Genomic DNA, 19811 nt, shown 5'->3' with positions numbered 1-19811 from the left:
TGGTTTGGTGGAAGGGGAAGGGAAGTGACTCGGCGGGGGCAGAAGACTTGCTCCTTCAGGGTTGCGCTGTAGCTTACCGGCTCTGGCACCGAGTGGGTTAAGGCGACTCGGGGGCGGAGCCGTGTGGGTGCCACCTGCTGCCGGGCGGCCTTGCGCAGGCGCCCTGGCATCTAGAAGGTTTAACAGCGGTAGCCGGCCGCGGAGGAGCGCATGCGCCCTGGGCCTTTCCGCTGGAGGGGGGGGGATCTCGCGGGGGCGGGGCGGGGCGGGGCGGGGAGTTCTCGCGGGACTCCGAGAGGAGCGGAAGCGAGGCGGCTGTGCTGCTTCAGCGACCGGGCGGCGGCGGCGGCGGCGGCGGCGACGACGAAGATTGTGGCGGTGACAGCGGCCGGAATAGGCGCTGCCCTCGGGGAGCAGCAGCGCGGTCGGCGGCCACTCACACCGCTGTGGAGGGGCCGGTGCGGAGCGGAGCAGCTGCGCCACGGTGAGTGGGGCCGGCGTCGGCGGCGCTGGCTCGGTGCGTCTTCCAACCCCGCTCCAAAGCGGGAGTCGGCCCGTAGGGACCCGGCTCAGCCTCCCGAGGCCGCCGGGCCTGGGGGTCGGGACGGCGAGGTGTGGGGCAGGAGAGGGGGTCCCCGGGACTCTGGACTCCACGTTTCCTCTTTTGGGGCGCTTCCTTCCTGGGGACTGTCCTCCCGGGGCCCTCGGCTCAGGACGAAGCCCCCGGACCCCGGAGCAAAAGGCGGGGGGGCTCTTAGTTCTATTTCATGCCTTCTTCATGGGGGTTTGCGCAGAAGGACCCCGGGAGCAGCCCGAGAGCACGGGCTACTCCTTCTGTGAGTCAGTGTGACTTGGCCCGGAGGCGGGGGATCCTCTGCGGGCTGCACATGGGGCGAGTGCTGCCCCGTGGACCTGCACGGCCACCAGGTCTCCATCCCCTGGTGTCTCTGGGCTGAATTTCGGGAGGAAACCCACCAATCCTATTCATGCCGCGCGTTGGAACGTGTGCTGCCGGAGACAGTCCAGATGCCTGTGCTTCGGTCCCTCCCCCTCCCCTCGCGGCCCCCCTTTGCGAACTACTCTCTGAAAAATGTTTGTCAAGAAAAATAAGCAGCCGCGGTCGAGTGGTTGGAACGCTCTGAGGAAAGATTTCGGCGAGAGAGGAGAGCGCAGCACGGGTGGTTTTCATCGGTGACGCTCGCCATCCAGGATGGGCAGCCATAGGAGCTGCAGCTTGGTGAGGGGTTATTCCAGGCCGGCTTCGGAGGCCGTGGAAGCGCTATTTGCAGCGGAGCTGCATGAAGTGCACGCGAGGTCTCTGGGTCCCGTGGGCCCTCGGGAAAGAGTGGAGAAGACACGAGGGAAATTAGCCTTAGTCTCTCTGGCTTTCTTGTCCCCTTTTCACTTCGTGCTCCCGCACTTGTCGCCTTCCCTCGCCGTCTACTTCTCTCCCTGCCGCTGACTAAATGCTTACTTGTGTGTCATGCAAGTCATTTGCCCCCTCCCCGCCCCCCACCTTTTTTTCTAATCTACTTCCCTTTCTTCCTTGTAGTCTCCTCGCTGGCATAATTTGTCGAGGTTTTCTGCTCCTTGCGCAGTTCGTGTTCTCCCTCATTTAATGACTCCGTGTTCTCTCCGGGGAAGGTAGCCGCTTTTCCTGCTTTAAAAGCCTTTACTTTCAAGCGGGCACTGTGTTCCTTCAGGCAGCCAGAAGGGTTGCTAGAGAGCCATGCGAGCCTTCCGTTCTCCCCCTGGGAACGGAGAGGCTCAAAGGATTGAATTCATCCCTAAGTAATCAATACTGCTCTAGGTCACGAGCGTAGCTTGCTTGTTTCGTTTGTGTTTTAGTTGTTTTCTTCGTCTTAGGATCATGCTTTTGTGCCAGCTGATGCTTTTCTTCCTGTGTCACTTTTGCATTAGTAAGGAAGACTGGGTCGATCTGGGGCTGTATGACTTCTCACTGGCTTTTAGCCGGGGGTGGGGGGTGGGGGTGGGGGTTAAGGTAAGAAAACAAAATGAAAACCTACCATATACCTATATTTCAATAGAATTAAGATAACATGAAACATTTAAGGGAATAGAATTTATGTAGACCTTTGAACAATCAGAGCTTGCCCATTGCAATCGTACTAATTTTTTTAACCGGGCTTTAAAAGAATCTTATTTTCATATTTATATTTAAACTATAGTTGACATACATATTAAATTCGTTTCACATGTACTTTACCAGGCTTCTAAAAATCAGGCATCTTTTCCTACAAATGCTAGAATCAGCCCTCTTTTATTGTTGTTGGATTTTTGGAGGGAGAAAGAAAAAACTTTGTCTTGCTGCCCCTTCCCTTGTTCAAAATTTTCTGAATTCCAAAATAAAAAAAAGAAGTTAGTGCTTTTAACCAGCTTTTTTTTGATACTAAAAGCAAGCATTTAAATGCTTGAGGCTGTTCACTTCCTCAGCCAGTATATTCAGATGTGAAGGATTATTGGGTTTTAAATACTACTGGTTGATGGTACTTAGAGATTTTTCTCAATAATTTCTGTTATCGTGTTGCATGTTGTGCAGCAACAGTTCTAATTATTGCCTAGAGCAGAAGAATAATAGATTTTGGAGAAATGCAATAATACAGAATAGAGACCCACCATGCGCTCCTGGGAGAAAGTAATGGTTACTTAATTCAGAACTTTCTGGCACTACTGAATGACCATCGAGAGTCTTGGTTTTGTCAAAGTTGGCTTTTTCCCAGTTGTGTCAAGTGTATATGCATGATTTTTGTTATCTAAAGATGTTGTAGTGCATTATCTGGAGCAGAGTTTAAAATCTGATAAAGGCACCCTTATAGTGGTACAGCAGTGATTCTTAAAATGTAGCAGGCATAAGAATTACCAGTGAGTCTTATATAAAATTAGGTTCTGGGCCTAAGGCCACTACATTGCAGAACTCCCGAAGGCACCCCCACAGCGAATCAGTCTCTGAATGGGGTGATTTTGTTGCAGCTGGTCCAAGGATCAAAACTGTTGTTACAGAGTACAGCCATAGAATAATGAGACAAGTGTGGCTTTTAAATTACTCAACTAAAATGTATACTTTTCTGTGTATATAGAGTAGATATTTAAAAGTCTCATAGAATATGTAACTATAGATGTGATTAGTTTTTATATGTGTAAATGTTTGAGCTTTGTTAGGACTGTGATGTGGAGCAATTTAATTTTAAAGTTTATACTTAATAGGACTGTTAACTTGCCTATTAGACCGTCTGTAGGTAGATAGAAGTTCTAGATCAGGGGTCCTCAAACTACAGCCCGTGGGCCACATGCAAATACAAATATTGTATTTGTTCCCGTTTTGTTTTTTTACTTCAAAATAAGATATGTGCAGTGTGCATAGGAATTTGTTCATAGTTTTTTTTTTAAACTATAGTCCGGCCCTCCAACGGTCTGAGGGACAGTGAACTGGCCCCCTGTTTAAAAAGTTTGAGGACCCCTGTGCCAGAGGCTCTGCTAAGGCCTTTACAGGGGCGGTCTCTTTCAGTAATCAAAATGGCCTTATGAGGTAGATGCTATTTCCATCTTCCAGCTGAGGACACTTGCCTTCTTAGAATTCATTGCTTGGGGTGGGCTGGGGAGCTGTGTGCTGGGAACAGTTGAGACATACTCTCATTAGGCTTCAGTGTTGAGTGTACTCCCAACCCATTTTCTTGGGAAGTGAACAGCAGCATCTACTCTATTGAAATGATTAGACATTGTGTTCACTCTCAGATTTCTTCCTTTTAATAATCAGTGTTGCGTATGTGATAACGTATTTTTCTGTCTTTAAGGGAACACACCCTTTTGAATCCCTTTGGCCTATGTGCTCTTTTCAGTAGACAGCCTGTTAAGCTGACATCTTCAAGTTTTCTCCATGAGATGCTCTTTGGCACAGAAGTATCAGTTGTGCTTGGGCTTCATTTCTATCAAGTTGTATCTGACAAAGCCATAGTCACTTGAAACATGCTTTTCACTTGTTAGTGTGTGTAGGCTTTCTCTAGGAAACCCGTGGCAGATGAGTTGAGTAACAGCAGTAAAACAAGTGTTGAAAACGTCTTGGTTTTTATGCTACGGCTGTTCAGTTACACTACAGTCCTCTGAAGTCCCGAATAACAGACATTTATGCCCTGTTACGACATAGTGCCTGGACAGTGACAGTGCTCTGGGTTTCTGTCTCACTTCCATTTTGCCAAAATGAAACTCTTTGCTTTTTTAGATCTGCCTAAGTATTACTCAGGTTCCCATCATTGATGCATAGTCCTAACAATCAGACCTGGAGACCCTTTCAAATAAGCAATTGGGTCTGTGGAAAACATTGATAGGCCTGTAGCAGAGATTTTGGAACATTTATAAGCAATTAAATGTAGGTACACACATTGGAAAGTAAGCAATTGGAAAAGCATTTATTAATGCTGGGGAAAACTAAAAGACTGTCCTAGAAAAGAAGTTGCAATACATTATTTAAATCACCAGTGAACAATATTTCATGTTGTAATACTACTGCTTAAACCAGAATATGTGATATTACTGGGATGGGGCAAGAGGATATTAGCAGGAGTGGAATAGTTAGGGCCTCATTTTTCAGGTGATAGATGATGGCTGGAAAAAAACTAAGAAACAGCAACAGAAGCATATTACTTAGAAATATTGTAAGTGAATACAAAGAGAAAGCTAAAAACAAAATTGGGGGTGATTACTTGTGGGTGTTGGGGTAGGGAACTGCTCTTTTTCATAAATTTCAATACTCGGACTTTTAAAATTATCTACATGGATTAGTTTGATAAGAACTACACCACAGAGGGTATAAGTAAGGGGTTTTTGAAGACAGGCAAAAATAAATACGCTGAGACTGATCTTTTTACATATATATATTTCATAGACTGCTTTCTTTGCTCTCTTTGGGCCAGTGCCACATAGGATATCCTAGGTCTGGCCTGATGGAGTAAACATTGGTTTGGTTTATTAGTTTACCTGCAGTAGAATGTTTGGCTTTTAGAATTTGACTGGAGGACTTTTTATTACTAGGTAATTTCTTTTCCCCTTGGTGATATTCATTTTTCTCCAATCTTAATATTTACCGCTTAGTCCATTTGCAGCTATGCTTGATTAATGCCCCACTTGGTAACTTTAGAACAAAAGGATAATAATCACTCGTATCCTTCAAATGAGTTCTCTGCTAGGTGGTAATTATCCAAGAAGAGTGTCACTATAAATAATCTGTCCCCATTCTGCCAGGATTCGGGTTGTTTGCTGCTTTTATTTAGCCCGTATGAAAACAGTGACTGGTGAAATAAGAATGAGGCTTTATTTTCCTTTTTTTCTGCAAAGGTCTAGGTTGTGTCCCATATTCAGGGCTGGAGACTCTACTACAGTCGTGATTGTCTGTGGTGCCCACAGTTCCCCATCACCGGGTACACACCAGAGGGTTATTACAGACTCTACCTGCACAATGCAGTTTGCACCAGTACTCTGCTGGCTCTGAGCAAAGCTGTTGTTCTCAGGTAACTGAGAGACGTGTTTGACTTTCTGGCACCATCTCCCTGCACTTTCTTTTCCCAGACACAATTTCTGACAGCTCATTCTATAGAAAGGATTTTTTTCAAATGTAGATTAGAACGTCAGCTTTGTTCCTTAGGCTAGTTAAAAATAATGTGGAGGATGCTTCTGGAATACTAAACCTTGGACATCTGTTTCAAGGGCTATTGGAGACCCCAAAGTTTTGCAGGTCTTTAGGGGCCTTATTGCAAGAATAGCAGAGGATCCAGCAGCAAAAGGCTGTTGGACCTTCTTCTCTGGTGTTTTCTGCTCAGAGTAGTAAACTGAATAAAAAAGTAGATCTTGTGTTCACTTTCTCCTGCTCTCCTAGGAGCAGACCAAGGTTTAGTTTCTGAGAAGCGTTAGAAGCAGCTCAGGACCAAAGCTTGCATTGCTTGCTTTTGACTGTGGATCGAGGACCCAGCATTTTTCAGAAAAGCAGGAAGGTCGGCAGGGAAAGGAGGGAGACAGGCCTATTTAACGGAGGAAAGTAGGGTGCATCCCCAGGGGGAGGCCTTCTCTCAATGGCTCCGTTTTGTGGCTGGAGAAGAGTGTAAGGAGCGAGGGAGGAAAGGTGGAGACCAAACGGGACTGCAGCCGGTGTGGTTCCTGCTCACCGTGCACACCCAGCGGGAAGGAAGAGGAAGTGTGTTCTGGAATAGCTCGAGCTGCTGCCACCATTGGCCGGCGGGCCTGTCAGTCGCCTGGGCCTGAGGCTGAAAAGAGGAAGGAGATCTGGGCTCTTGCTTGGAAGGGAGGGAGGAGGGTTGAGCCAGCCTAACCAGGGGGCGTGGGGGCTGGGACAGCAGGCCTATAGGCAGGGCGGGGCTGCCTTCAATCCTGGCCACTTCTCTCAATCATCCGTCTTCTGATTCAGGGTGGCATTGTGTGTCCCGGAGTGCAGGAGCCAGTCCCAGAAGAGAGGCGAGGCTGCGCCCAGAGTGCTGGGTTGCTTCAGCAGGGAAGACTCCCTTCCCCCTGCTTCAGGCTGCCGAGCACTGAGCAGCGCTCAGAATGGAAGCCATCGCCAAATATGACTTCAAAGCCACTGCAGACGACGAGCTGAGCTTCAAAAGGGGGGACATCCTCAAGGTAAGTGTTGCTGCCAAGCAAATACTGAGATGGCCTCTGCTTGTACTCACCTACCTTCTTTTGCCCGGTAACACACAAAGAAGCCGTGCTCCTTCTTTCATTGCCCACATTTACCATCGTGTGAGATCTGGATAGCTGAGATGGACGCTGAGTAGAATATTAAATATGACTTAAGAGGGTGGTGTGTGTGATGTATGGTCTTTAACTGCCTTTGTGTGAATGCCTCGAGTATTTCTTTTTGCTTGTTGATATTGGTACTATTTCAAGCGAAGTCAAAGCAATATGACTGTAGTGAGGAAGTAGGTTGATTTACCTTGGAGAGTTTTATTAAAAAATTAGGGGATGTTTTGAAAGACCTAAACTTGAAGTATTTATGTAAAAGCACTCCATTAGTCTTTTTTTTTTTTTTTTTTTTTTTTTTTTTTTTTTTTTTTTTTTTTTTAAAATATATTTTATTGATTTTTTACAGAGAGGAAGGGAGAGAGATAGAGAGTCAGAAACATCGATGAGAGAGAAACATCGATCAGCCGCCTCCCGCACATCTTCCACTGGGGATGTGCCCGCAACCCAGGTACATGCCCTTGACCGGAATCGAACCTGGGACCTTCCAGTCTGCAGGCCGACGCTCTATCCACTGAGCCAAACCGGTTTCGGCCATTAGTCTTATTTTACATAGTCAGAGATGTTTGCATTCTGGAATGTGATCCTGGTTGGTTAGGAATTAATTTCCCCTAGTTTAGAGAGGTAATTTGAAATACCTGCCAAAACTCATTAAAGAACTCAGTGTGTTTTTATTCTTTTTTGGAAAAAAACAACAATGGAGTTCTAAATAATAAGGTTCAGTTTGCTGTTGTACAAGTCAGATTTCAATATTCTTAGAAGAAACTTGAGGAGCAATTACCCCATTTTAAGCTCTAATTGCACAAAAGAAACCTGCTGACAGTTTAGAAAAAAATAAGCTGCTTTACAGTTTGCAGCTCATTTGGAACCCCACTATTTACATGAGGATTCACTTTCCACCTGGCACATGTTAATTATGTTGTTTACTCAGTTGACTGGAGCAGCTTGCCCTTTTGGATATGTAACTGACTTTTTTTTTACAAGGTGGGTGTAATCAAATAGTGTCAACTTTAAATGAGGAAAACTTGAACTTTAGTGTTTGCATGTTCACCATGTCTCAAGTTTTGACACCCACCCCCCCCCCCCAGCCTTATTCTGATTGCTGGAAACTGCTACTGTTTGTTGACTATCCCTGAATGAAATGATTAGAATTTTACAAAGAGGAAGAAGGTGGAGATGTAGAATTATGGTCCTTTTAAAAATAACTAGTTTTTTGTGTTTGTTTTTTTAAGCTATGCAAACCTATGGAGAGTTACTATTTTGTTCTCATTGCCAAAGGCATAGAGTTCTCTGAAGTTACTGCATAGTAGTTTAATGTTAAATGTGTAAGTTGTACTTCATAAAAGGTGATATTGAAGAGCTCTTTAAGGAGAAAAACACTGTGTTATATTCAAAGCTGTTATTGTCATGCCAAACTCTCTGAGGGTATTTTCCAAGTCAGCACAAAATTGCCAGAAAGCAAACCAGCTATAGGTTTTAGAGTGACATATGTCTTCTCATTCTGTTTTCTTAGAGAGCTAGAAATCAGAGCAAATGCAACTTAGACCTTGAAATTACTCTGTACCATTGGTATACGGAGGAGGTAATTTGATGTTTTCATAGGTGATTACTGTTTTCAACAGATAATCCGACGGTGATATCATAAGATTGGCTACTTCAAATATCCACATTTGTAACCTGTATGAAAACCCTTTGGAGCCAAGTGTTTTTTGTTTTTCTTTTAATATATTTTTATTGATTTCAAAGAGGAAGGGAAATGAAGAGATGGAAACATCAATGATGAGAAAGAATCATTGATCAGCTGCCTTCTGCACACCCCTACTGGGGATCTAGCCCACAGCTCGGGCATGTTCCTGGACCGGGAATGGAACTGTGACCTCCTGGTTCATAGGTTGATGCTCAACCACTAAGCCAGACTGCCCGGGCATTGTTGTTCTTTAAAATACAAACTGATTTCTCTATTAAACTTACCATAGAAACTTAAATGATAGCCTGATGGTTCATATTTTTCTCTTAAGTTTATCCCATTGCATATTTAGCACTAAAGCAACAAAGTAAAACAAAAGGAGGGATTTGAGGATTTTAAAGAATTTTTAGACAAGACCTTTCTGTGTTTACTATCACCGAAGTCTTTCCGAGACCGTGAACATTTTATAAGTTCTCCAACTTAAATTGGTAACCTCTTGGACAAGTATAAAACCCTTCTCTCCTCACCCTATAATTAGAGAAGGTGATACTGTTTAACATTCCCCCAGAGAATTCATGATGGGAGAGAAAGTGAATCAGAGTGCTCCCACTTGCAGATTTTCTCTGGGCAGAGAAAAATAAGTCTACTTGGTTCTTTCCAGTTCAGTAGATAACTGGCATATGAAGTCATAATGCCATTATTGCTTTTGAATGGTGGCCATTAGCTGTTTGTTAGTAATCTTGTGATTTTACTCCAAAAAAAAAAAAAGTGATAATACAGTAGTTGCCCTTTGTCTCATAATTCTGTGTAACAGCTGAGTGAAGAGGAGGGCCATGAGGGACGTTTGCTTTGTGTTAAGAGCTGTTAGTAAAAAAAAAAAAAACAACAACAACAGTGCTTCCTTCATTTGATTATTTAAGGAGTAACTGGCTTCATTTGAGTGGCTCTGATTTGATTTGATAACTCTTTAGGATCTTAAAACGTGTTTAGAAGTGGCTGGAATAGCATAGACCAGTTTAACTTGATTAAAATAGGGATATATGTATTTGCCCTCTCTTGATAAAGGGGCATGAGCATATTGGTGTTAATACATTTTATTTTAATATAATGATAGAAAGGGGATGACTAGAGTTTGGAAGGATCGCATCCTCCCACTGTCTTAGAGTTCCTGGTTAACTTGGTTAATGTTGATTCCCGTCCTCCAGCAGACCACTCTCTTACTTTCTATCTACACATTGACTTGTACTGCCCTGAGAAAAGAGAGAAAACTAAAGACATTTTACTGGAAGCCTGAAATAGAACTGAATTACTTTCCCTCTTAGAAAAGCTTATATTTTCTGAGAAGGGCACTGGGGCATAGAAATGGGAGGAATTGCTCTTCTCTTGCAGGTTTCAGGCTTTGCGTGGCTGAGCTGAACCTCAGTTGCCCCGCCGTTGTAGGGCAGGCTTGAGAGTACTAGGAGTTGTCCACTGGACAGGGCCCCTAATGCACATAAGTGCCTGAGCTCACCTGAAAGTTGCATTTGTCATTTAGGGGCCATGTACACATGCTTCAAACAGTGCTGCACAGGAATTAAGAACCGTTTTGAGCTCTCAAGCCTGTGTTCATTCCATTCTTGTTTTCCATTAAGGCAGACCTTCAACTCAACAAGAGAGCCGACAGTGGACCATCTACTCGTCTGGCACTACCTACCTATCCCGGTTGCACAAGCTGCTTTAGAACTAGATCTTGGGTTCACACTCAGATCTTTGAAGTTTTCTTCTATCTCAGCACTGATGTCTCTATTCCACTGTCACAGTTACTGAGCATCTCCTTGAGCCACATCCTGGGATAACTTGCTTTGAGAGTTGGGGAAGAAATAGATGATGTACTTTTTCTCTTCAGGTATTCTTAAAATCAAATACGAGAAATGAAGATTAATATCTGAAACAGTATATGGCAGTATGTAAAATTAGAGGATATTTTGAACAGAAGAAGACCTTTTAAAAGCTGTTAATTTTGACTTAGTCTTTCACAGATGAGGAAATGGTGGCCCATAGAGGTTAAATGATCTATACAAGATCACAAACAGTACTTTGTAGTGCACTGGTGTTTAATGAAATGCTGAAGTTGTGTTACACCTGTAACTGCCAAAGTAGTTAGGAAGGGAAGAGATGGATAAGACCTAAAGTCAGAGAAAGCTCTGAGGAAGAAGTATCACTTGAACTGGACCCTGTGAATTAAATAGGATAGGGCTAAGAGAAGGGCGGGGGGGGGGGGGGGTGCTTGGGGGTGGTAGTTGTACTTGTGTTTGAGATAGGAATGCTAGAATAAGGTTATAGATTGTGAGTGACGTAGTAGAGAAGAAGGTAGAATTGGAGTCAGATAAGAAAAACGCAGTAAGAGTTTTATCTTTTCCTTAAGAAGCATCTGAAGTTTTTTAGTGGATGGTGAAAGTGCCCTATGTGTACAGTGGGTGACAGAGAGGTAAACCTGGAGTCCCAGCCTGGAAGGTTGCAGTAGCCAGGTTGTGAGATAGGTAAGTGCCTGCATAGGTGTCAGGACTAGGAATGAAGCCGGGGTGGTTTGAGAGAGGCTGAGAGGAAAAACGGGGGGATTTCTGCTGGCTAGCTGGGGGCATTTGAATAAGTCTCCCGTGTAACTGAGAAAAGAATATGCATTGAGGATGCTTCCGAGAAATAGGATTTAATTGGGTCCAGTTTTCACAACAGCTGGATTTCGGTAAACAGCTCCATTTCAGGTGTTTAAATGACCAAACGTGTAAAAAAAAAGGTTGGGGCTGTTTCTTTTTTTTCTTCACTATTTTAGTCTGGTATTGGTATGCTTTAGCCTGTTGATAAGAATGCTTATCAATCTTGTTGACTAAACCCAGAATATTGCATTTACTCTTTTGAGAATGAAGACTGTTTGAGTTCTCTTATAGCAGGTAATTTGATTGCCTTTCATTATATTCATTTATTCCCCTGTCATCTGGATGGACTATTTCCAAGTAGGTACTAAGAATGAATGAATTTTCAGTTCCTATACAAAACTCCTTCTGGGAGGCTGGCTGAAGACCAGTCATCCCTGTTTGGAGAAAGAGATGTTTAAGGAAATGCAATGTTCCTTTGGGGTCTTTCAATTTTCACTTCTGTGAGCCATGGTAGTTAAAGTCATTATTGAATAGCTACCATTTACTCTATGCCAGCGGCCCCTTTCACAGGGGTTGCCTAAGACCATCGGAAAACACATATATAATTACATATTGTTTTTGTGATTAATCACTATGCTTTAATTATGTTCAATTTGTAACAATGAAAATACATCCTGCATATTAGATATTTACATTACGATTTATAACAGTAGCAAAATTACAGTTATGAAGTAGCAGCGAAAATAATTTTATGGTTGGGGGTCACCACAACATGAGGAACTGTATTAAAGGGTCGCAGCATTAGGAAGGTTGAGAACCACTGCTCTATGCCATGAAGTTATACGTAATTTCTGAATTGGGGCACTAAATTAGTCCCATCTTGTGACTGCAGAAACAGACTCAGAAGTTAAGTAACTTGCTGTGGTTCACACATCTGGTAAGTGGCAGAGTTGGGGTTTGTGCTCAGGTCTGGCTGCGATGCTCGCTCTACAGTATGGTAACGCCCCTCTTAACTGTTGGGATGAGTAAACCGGAAATGTAAGGTATCTGCAGTCCTGCTTTGCTCTTGCCAGGCATGGGCAGCAGCTTCTACTGAGTGACTTATTGGACATGCTATCTAAAGTAAATTGGCCTCGGTGATGAAAATAATGAAAAAACAAATAAAAATGAGGTCATTTTGCCTGTCAGATTAGTGAAGGTAGTAAAAATTGACCCCTACCCTTTGGTGGCCACTGTGTGGAGAAATGGGTATTGTCACCTCCTGCCAGTGGAGATTTGTATCAATAAAATCTTTCTGAATGTTGGCTTGGTGAAATATACCAGAACATAAAATGACCTGGCAATTCCACTTTTAAGAGTTCTTAAAAAAAAAATCTTAATTTAAAAAAATATAGACATTATGGTGTTTATTACAATTAGTCTATATGTGCCACCTAGGAAATAAAATATTTTAATTAAATTATAAAATGTAATATGCATTTCAGAGACGCTAGAATGTATAAAAAGGGCATCTTCCAATCTATGGAATAACCATTTGGGGGGGTACCTAAGCTGATCAGTAAGGAGTTACATAAACAGATTATGGTTTTTTAAAATGGAATACTCTGAAGGTGTTAATATTGATGTAAATCTATATCAACACAATAATATCTACAGTTGCACAGAGATATGTTGAGTGAACCCCCTTTTAAAAAGTAACCATGTAGCTAGTATATTGAGTGCTTAGTATGTCCTTGCACTAAGCTAAGTGTTTTACTTGCATTCCCTTTTAATCCTTATGATAATCCTATAATGACAGATGCTGTTAGCCCCATTTTACTGATCAGAAACCTAAGGCTGACGTTAAGTAACTTGCCCAGGTTCACATATTAGGATTTAGATCCAGGCCACTTTGAGTCCAGATTCCATGTTCTTAACCACTACCCTAAAAGGCCTTTTCATGCCCAGGTGGTGTTAAACTAGAGAGTGAGCCCATTTGTAGAAAATTGCTGTCTATTCTGTTTGCTTATTTAATACATAGACTTTTTCTAAATGGTCCCCTAAAAGACGTTATCTCCAGGGAGCTGGATTCCTGGTGATTTTTACTCTCTCTCTCTCTTTATTTTTGGATTCTTCAGTTGTTTTACAACAAAGTTATATTCAAATAAAAAGTAGTTAACATTTTACATCTATTTTACCCTGATGGATATTCCAGGGAGTTAAAGAGTTAAAATGCTGCGGTTAGGAGTTGGCTGGTTTGTTTCTTAATGGCTGAGGTTTAACCTACTTGAAGTCCTTAGGCTAAAGTTCACTGTAGCTGTACTCAGTGTCATTAAAACCTAGAGACCTTTTAAAAAGTGATTCAAAATGACATTTTGAGGGAAATCTTGGCCCTTTTGGTAGATACTCCCTCAGTTTCACCTCCTTGTGGGTATGGAATGAGAAACATCTGTTGTATTGTGAAGAACACATGCTCCAGGCTACACCTAACTTTTTTGAATCCCAGCTCTGCCTGCCAATGGCCATTCAGGCATTGTGATCTTGGGCAGTTTGCTTTGTGCTTTGGTTCTCCCTTCTGTGAAATGGAAACAACAGCACTTACCTTCCTAGAGTCACAGTGAGATTCAAAAGAACGAATATATACTCATGTTCTTAAAGCAGTGACTAGCATAAAGCAGACAGTAATGCCTGCTGCCATTAATTTTATTAATGTTATTCAAGTGTGTAACTTTGATAAGGGGATGTCAGTCCAACCGCTGACTCAGGTAACCAGCAAGTCACATGACTCTGCCCATTTAAATAACTGGCCAGGTGCTTGTCCTGATACTACCTCAAATTCAGAACTGTTAAAATCTTTTTTTTTTTTAAATATATTTTATTGATTTTTTTACAGAGAAGAAGGGAGAGGGAATAGTTAGAAACATCGATGAGAGAGAAACATCGATCAGCTGCCTCCTGCACACCCACTCCTGGCGATGTGCCCACAACCAAGGTACATGCCCTTGACCAGAATCGAACCTGGGACCCTTCAGTCCGCAGTCTGACGCCCTATCCACTGAGCCAAACCGGTTAGGGCAGAACTGTTAAAATCTTGACCCAAAGCTCTGCTGAATGCACAGTATTGATAAAGGATTGTGCGTGAAAGACAAGTTTCTCCATTCTTAAGTCTTTGGTCTCTCTTGTCACCCAGATAACTTTTTGAAATTAAATGAACAAATATATGTTTCATTCATTGTTAAATAATGTAAAAAGCAAAGTTTTCACAGAGAAAGTCATTAGTTTTTCTGTAACCTTTCAGAAAAAAAAAACACATTTAATGAATATAGCCATAGTTACCTTTACTATATTTTCTGGGTCTGACGAGAAACAGTGAAACCATCTTCAAAACTTTAATAATGAAAGTAAGCAGGTACTTCAGCTTTGGAAAGAAGATGGGGTTTCTGTTTAAATGTACTCAGCGTCTTTAGAAAGCAGTAGCTCAAAAGGATTTCTATGCCAGGCTAGCAGAGAAGATCATGATTAAGACTCTCAAAGTCTCATGTTAAAGCTGAGTGAGAGAGTAGATCTTGAACCTGCAATTGATATGAATTTCCCAGGAGTGCTAATATTGTCTACATGGGATATCCAGAAGAATGGCCTCACATAGGGAAACTAATTAGCCCTACATGTATATCCTTGAGATTAACATAATTAGTTTCCTAAATTTCAGTTACTGGTGCAGAAAGAATCAATGTTCTTTTTATGTTTTCATTAACTTGGAAATTCATATTCTGTGTTCAGAAGCCCTCTATCTGTCTTCTTTGAGCACCTACTATAACTTCACCCACTTGAATAGCTGTTACCCTTAAAAACTGTAGAAGTAATTTTCAAATTTAGCTACTAATTTGTTGGTATTGTATATATATATATATTTAAATATATTTTATTGATTTTTTACAGAGAGAGGAAGAGAGAGAGATAGAGAGTTAGAAACATCGATGAGAGAGAAACATCGATCAGCTGCCTCCTGCACATCTCCTACTGGGGATGTGCCTACAACCCAGGTACATGCCCTTGACCGGAATCGAACCCGGGACCCTTGAGTCCGCAGGCCGACGCTCTATCCACTGAGCCAAACCGGTTTCGGCAGTGTTGTATATTAAAGTGGAAGATATCTGCATGTTCTTCCCCTCACTCCTTTTTTATTAGATACTAGAGGCCCAGTGCACGAAATGGTGCGTGGGTAGGGTCCCCATGCCTAGCCTGCTATCAGGGCCATCTTCCGCTCACTTGCCAGTCCCCAGTCCCGCCCCAGTTCCCTGTGGTTCCCCATTGGCCATCCAGCAATTGGGGCCTGTGGGCGGAGGGAAGGAATCGAGAGGTGGTCAGTGCACCTCATAGCGAGTGGTCGTTCTGGTCGTTACCCCATTGTGGTTGCTGGGCTTTTATTATATAGGATTAAAGGCCTCACAAAAAGGGTTTGCTTCTCATCTACAAACTCTCAAGTAACCTGATGAAAAATTCTTGTATTACCTGTTTTTAGGTTTGGGTTTTATATATAAAAGAATAGCAACCTCAATTTGAAAATGAACTATAGTACAAATTTCCTTTTAATGTAGGTGTTTACAGCTATAACTTTCCTACTATGTCTACTTTAGCTGCATCCTATAAAGTTAGATATGCAGTTGTTTTGTTTTCATCCATCTCATCTCTTTCATCTCATTGAAGTATTTTCTCATTTCCCCTGTTACTTTTTTCTTTGACCCATTGGTTATTTAGGTTTAATTTCCACATATTTGTGAATTTCCCAGAATTCCTTCTATTGTTAATTTTAGTTCCACTTTGCTTGTAGAACATACCTTGAGTGATTTCAGTCCTTTTAAATTTATTGAGGGTCATTTTATTGCCTAGCATATGGTCTGTCCTGAGGAGTGTTCCACTGTGTGCTTGAGTTGGTGTTTTATTCTGCTGTTGTTAGGTGGAGTGTTCTATAGATATGTTAGGTCTGGTTGATTAATTATTTTTACCTTGAGTATGTCATGATAGTAGGTAGAATTTTGATAAATTCTTAAGACTACTTACCCAGTATCTTGGTGAATCATAGCAACAAGTTATTGAATACTTCCTGGGTGAAGGGTACTATGATTAATGCAAAGGCTTCGTTCACGACACACAATAATATTTAGTACTACACTGTTTCACAGGCACACACTGGGTATCCTGACTGAGTCACACTTAGTCAGACATGAGTATCAAAGAGTTTTCTAAGATAACTTAGAAATGCTCATGACTGCTTTGTCCATCCAGATATGCCTGACTTGCTAAGACTTCTGTTTCTAACATTAGCAAAGCGTATTATCAGCTCTGAAGAGTTGTTGGTGTTGTCCTAGAACACTTAAACTTGGAAGGGTAATTGCCTTTCTGTGTATTTGGCAGTTACAAAAGTAGACATGAGCCATATGATAATAGCATGGCATATGCAAGAGCTTCAAAATAATCAAGATACTTCTTTTACATTTTGTTAGAACTTTAGCTGAGTGCCTTCAAACTCAAACTTCACATCCCTGACACCACTGTCCCCTTTAAAGAAATATTTCGTGGAAATAAGTTTCTGCTACATATTTGTATGTACAAGATATTGAATAGCATGTTTAAGGGGGGCTTTTTTAAACTAGAACTTCCTATGAATTGAAAATAGCATGAGCCTTAGTTAGTTTGGCTCAGTGGATAGAGCCCGTGGACTGAAGGGTCCTAGGTTCAATTCCAATTAAGGGCACACACATTGGTTGCAGGCTTCATCCCTGGCCCTGGTCGGGGCGTGCGGAAGACAACCAATTAATGTCTCTCTCTCACATCGATGTTTCTCTCTCTGCCCCCCCCCCCCCCTCCACTCTCTCTAAAAATCAATGAAAAAAATATCCTTGAGTGAGGATTAACAACAAAAAACATATTCTGGTATTTAGAGGTGAGGTCCTTGGGCAAAACTGGGAAGGGAGTGGGAATGCAGAATGCTACCGTGGACTAGGATTAGAATTGGGGAGGGAGGGTCTCTTTCTGATAGTGCTCCCCTTTCTGCACGAGGCCCTTTGCTTGTGGACCTTTGATTTCCCACAACCTCTTCATGGTGCTGTACCTTTTCTAGCTCCAGCTTGTGCAGAGACAGAACGGGAACCTGTTGCCAGTTGGTTATGTGTTTTCACTAGTGAAAATGGAAGGACCAGAAGAGTGCGAGTAGAGCAGCTCCGCCGGGTGACCTGTAAGATGTTGGTCTAGCGCTGACTCTTCTAATTTGGGCCCTTGTGTCAGTGCGTGTGTAATGTGGTCTTGAGTGAAATGTGCAGACAGCAGCATCTGAGGCACATCCAGAGAGCAGAGGCAGCGTTTCTTTGGATTCAGCAAAACCATAATTATTGTCTTTTCAGAATTCTGTTTCACATAAATAATCTTAGGCCAAGTCTTGCCCTTATTTTTTTTTTTTTTTTTCTTTTTTTTTTTTTTATTATTTTAATAATTTTTATTTCTTAAAGTATTACAAAGAGTATTACATATGTCTCCTTTTTTCCCCCCCTTGACATTCCCCCGGCCCCTACCCCCCGCCCCCCCCCGCCCCGTGTCTTGTGTCCATTGGTTAATCTTATATGCATGCATATAAGTCCTTCAGTTGGTCTCTTAATCCCCCCCCCCCCCCCGACCCTCCCCAGGCTTCCCACTGTAGTTTAACATTCTGTTCAATGTTGCTCTGCTTCTGTATCTACCCCTGTTCATCAGTCCATACTGGTCCCCTTTATTTGTCCCAACCTCACTGGAGTAGTCTCAACCTCACCAGGGCCGTCTGAGCCTCACCAGGGCCGTTTCAACCTCACCGGGGCCGTCCCTACCTCACGGGGGCCGTTTCAACCTCACCGGGGTCGTCCCTACCTCACGGGGGCCGTTTCAACCTCACCGGGGTCGTCCCTACCACACCGGGGCCGTTTCAACCTGACCGGGGTTGTCCCTACCACACCGGGGCCGTTTCAACCTGACCGGGGTTGTCCCTACCACACCGGGGCCGTTTCGACCTGACTGGGGTCGTCCCTACCTCACGGGGGCTGTTTCAACCTCACCGGGGTCGTCCCTACCACACCGGGGCCGTTTCGACCTGACCAGGGTCGTCCCTACCTCACGGGGGCTGTTTCAACCTCACCGGGGTCGTCCCTACCACACCGGGGGCGTTTCGACCTGACTGGGCTCGTCCCTACCTCACGGGGGCTGTTTCAACCTCACCGGGGTCGTCCCTACCACACCGGGGCCGTTTCGACCTGACCGGGGTCGTCCCTACCTCACGGGGGCCGTTTCAACCTCACCGGGGTCGTCCCTACCACACTGGGGCCGTTTCGACCTGACTGGGGTCGTCCCTACCTCACGGGGGCCGTTTCAACCTCACCGGGGTCGTCCCTACCTCACGGCGGCCGTTTCAACCTGACCGGGGTTGTCCCTACCACACCGGGGCCGTTTCGACCTGACTGGGGTCGTCCCTACCACACCGGGGCTGTTTCAACCTGACCGGGGTTGTCCCTACCACACCGGGGCCGTTTCGACCTGACTGGGGTCGTCCCTACCTCACGGGGGCTGTTTCAACCTCACCGGGGTCGTCCCTACCACACCGGGGCCGTTTCGACCTGACCAGGGTCGTCCCTACCTCACGGGGGCTGTTTCAACCTCACCGGGGTCGTCCCTACCACACCGGGGGCGTTTCGACCTGACTGGGCTCGTCCCTACCTCACGGGGGCCGTTTCAACCTCACCGGGGTCGTCCCTACCACACTGGGGCCGTTTCGACCTGACTGGGGTCGTCCCTACCTCACGGGGGCCGTTTCAACCTCACCGGGGTCGTCCCTACCTCACGGCGGCCGTTTCAACCTGACCGGGGTTGTCCCTACCACACCGGGGCCGTTTCGACCTGACCAGGGTCGTCCCTACCTCACGGGGGCCGTTTCAACCTGACCGGGGTCGTCCCTACCACACCGGGGCCGTTTCGACCTGACTGGGGTCGTCCCTACCTCACGGGGGCTGTTTCAACCTCACCGGGGTCGTCCCTACCACACCGGGGCCGTTTCAACCTGACCGGGGTTGTCCCTACCACACCGGGGCCGTTTCGACCTGACTGGGGTCGTCCCTACCACACCGGGGCTGTTTCAACCTGACTGGGGTTGTCCCTACCACACCGGGGCCGTTTCGACCTGACTGGGGTCGTCCCTACCTCACAGGGGCTGTTTCAACCTCACCGGGGCCATGCCGACCTCACCGGGGCCATCCCAGCCTTACCGGGGAAACAGGAAGTTTGGCCCTCTGTCCCCTGCCGGCGGCTCCCCACTAGACAAAATCTCCAGGGGTTCCTGGTGGTTGAACATCCAGCACTCCTGCCCTCCACCAAGTGCACAGACTGCCTGTCTGCTGTCCCCCAGCGCCCCACAAGAGACTGGGACCAGTGGGCATGTTTGTGCGCTTGCTGGTACAGTAGTTCCACAGTGCCGGCCGAGTCAGGCCCAGCCCTGGCCGGCCCCGGACCCGACTCTGCCCCCCGATTGCGTCCCTCCCAGATGCAAGGAGCTGAAATCTGCAGCCTGCTGGGATGGGCTCTGTACTTGGTGCCTCTGCACATCCTACTCAGTCTCAATGCGCTTCTTTCTATGCGAGGAGTTGAAATCTGCAGTTTGTTGGGTTGGGCTCCGTACTTGGTGTCACATCCTACTCAGTCTCAATGTTCTTTCTCTCCTTCCAGTTGTA

At 44.6% G+C, this 19811-nt stretch overlaps 1 protein-coding gene across 2 annotated transcripts in view; it reads left to right on the top strand.

The window, feature by feature from the left end:
- Window positions 1-341: 341 nt before the first annotated feature.
- The window catches only part of GRB2 (growth factor receptor bound protein 2), a 63308-nt gene continuing 43838 nt past the window's right edge, over window positions 342-19811 (top strand). The window contains exons 1-2 of one of the 2 annotated variants that reach the window (XM_070394594.1): window positions 342-484; window positions 6434-6648. In XM_070394594.1, the coding sequence (XP_070250695.1) occupies window positions 6571-6648 (78 nt within the window). In that variant the 5' untranslated portion in view covers window positions 342-484; window positions 6434-6570. The remainder of the gene's footprint in view (window positions 485-6433; window positions 6649-19811) is intronic. The other variant, XM_070394593.1, reaches the window with a different exon arrangement.

Source organism: Myotis yumanensis, unplaced genomic scaffold (assembly GCF_028538775.1).
Source record: "Myotis yumanensis isolate MYYU_CA2020_CCGP unplaced genomic scaffold, mMyoYum1.0.hap1 SCAF_16, whole genome shotgun sequence".
Classification (NCBI taxonomy): Eukaryota; Metazoa; Chordata; class Mammalia; order Chiroptera; family Vespertilionidae; genus Myotis; species Myotis yumanensis.
The sequence above is the reverse complement of the archived record's forward strand: the minus strand, read 5'-3'. Positions and strand labels throughout refer to the sequence as shown.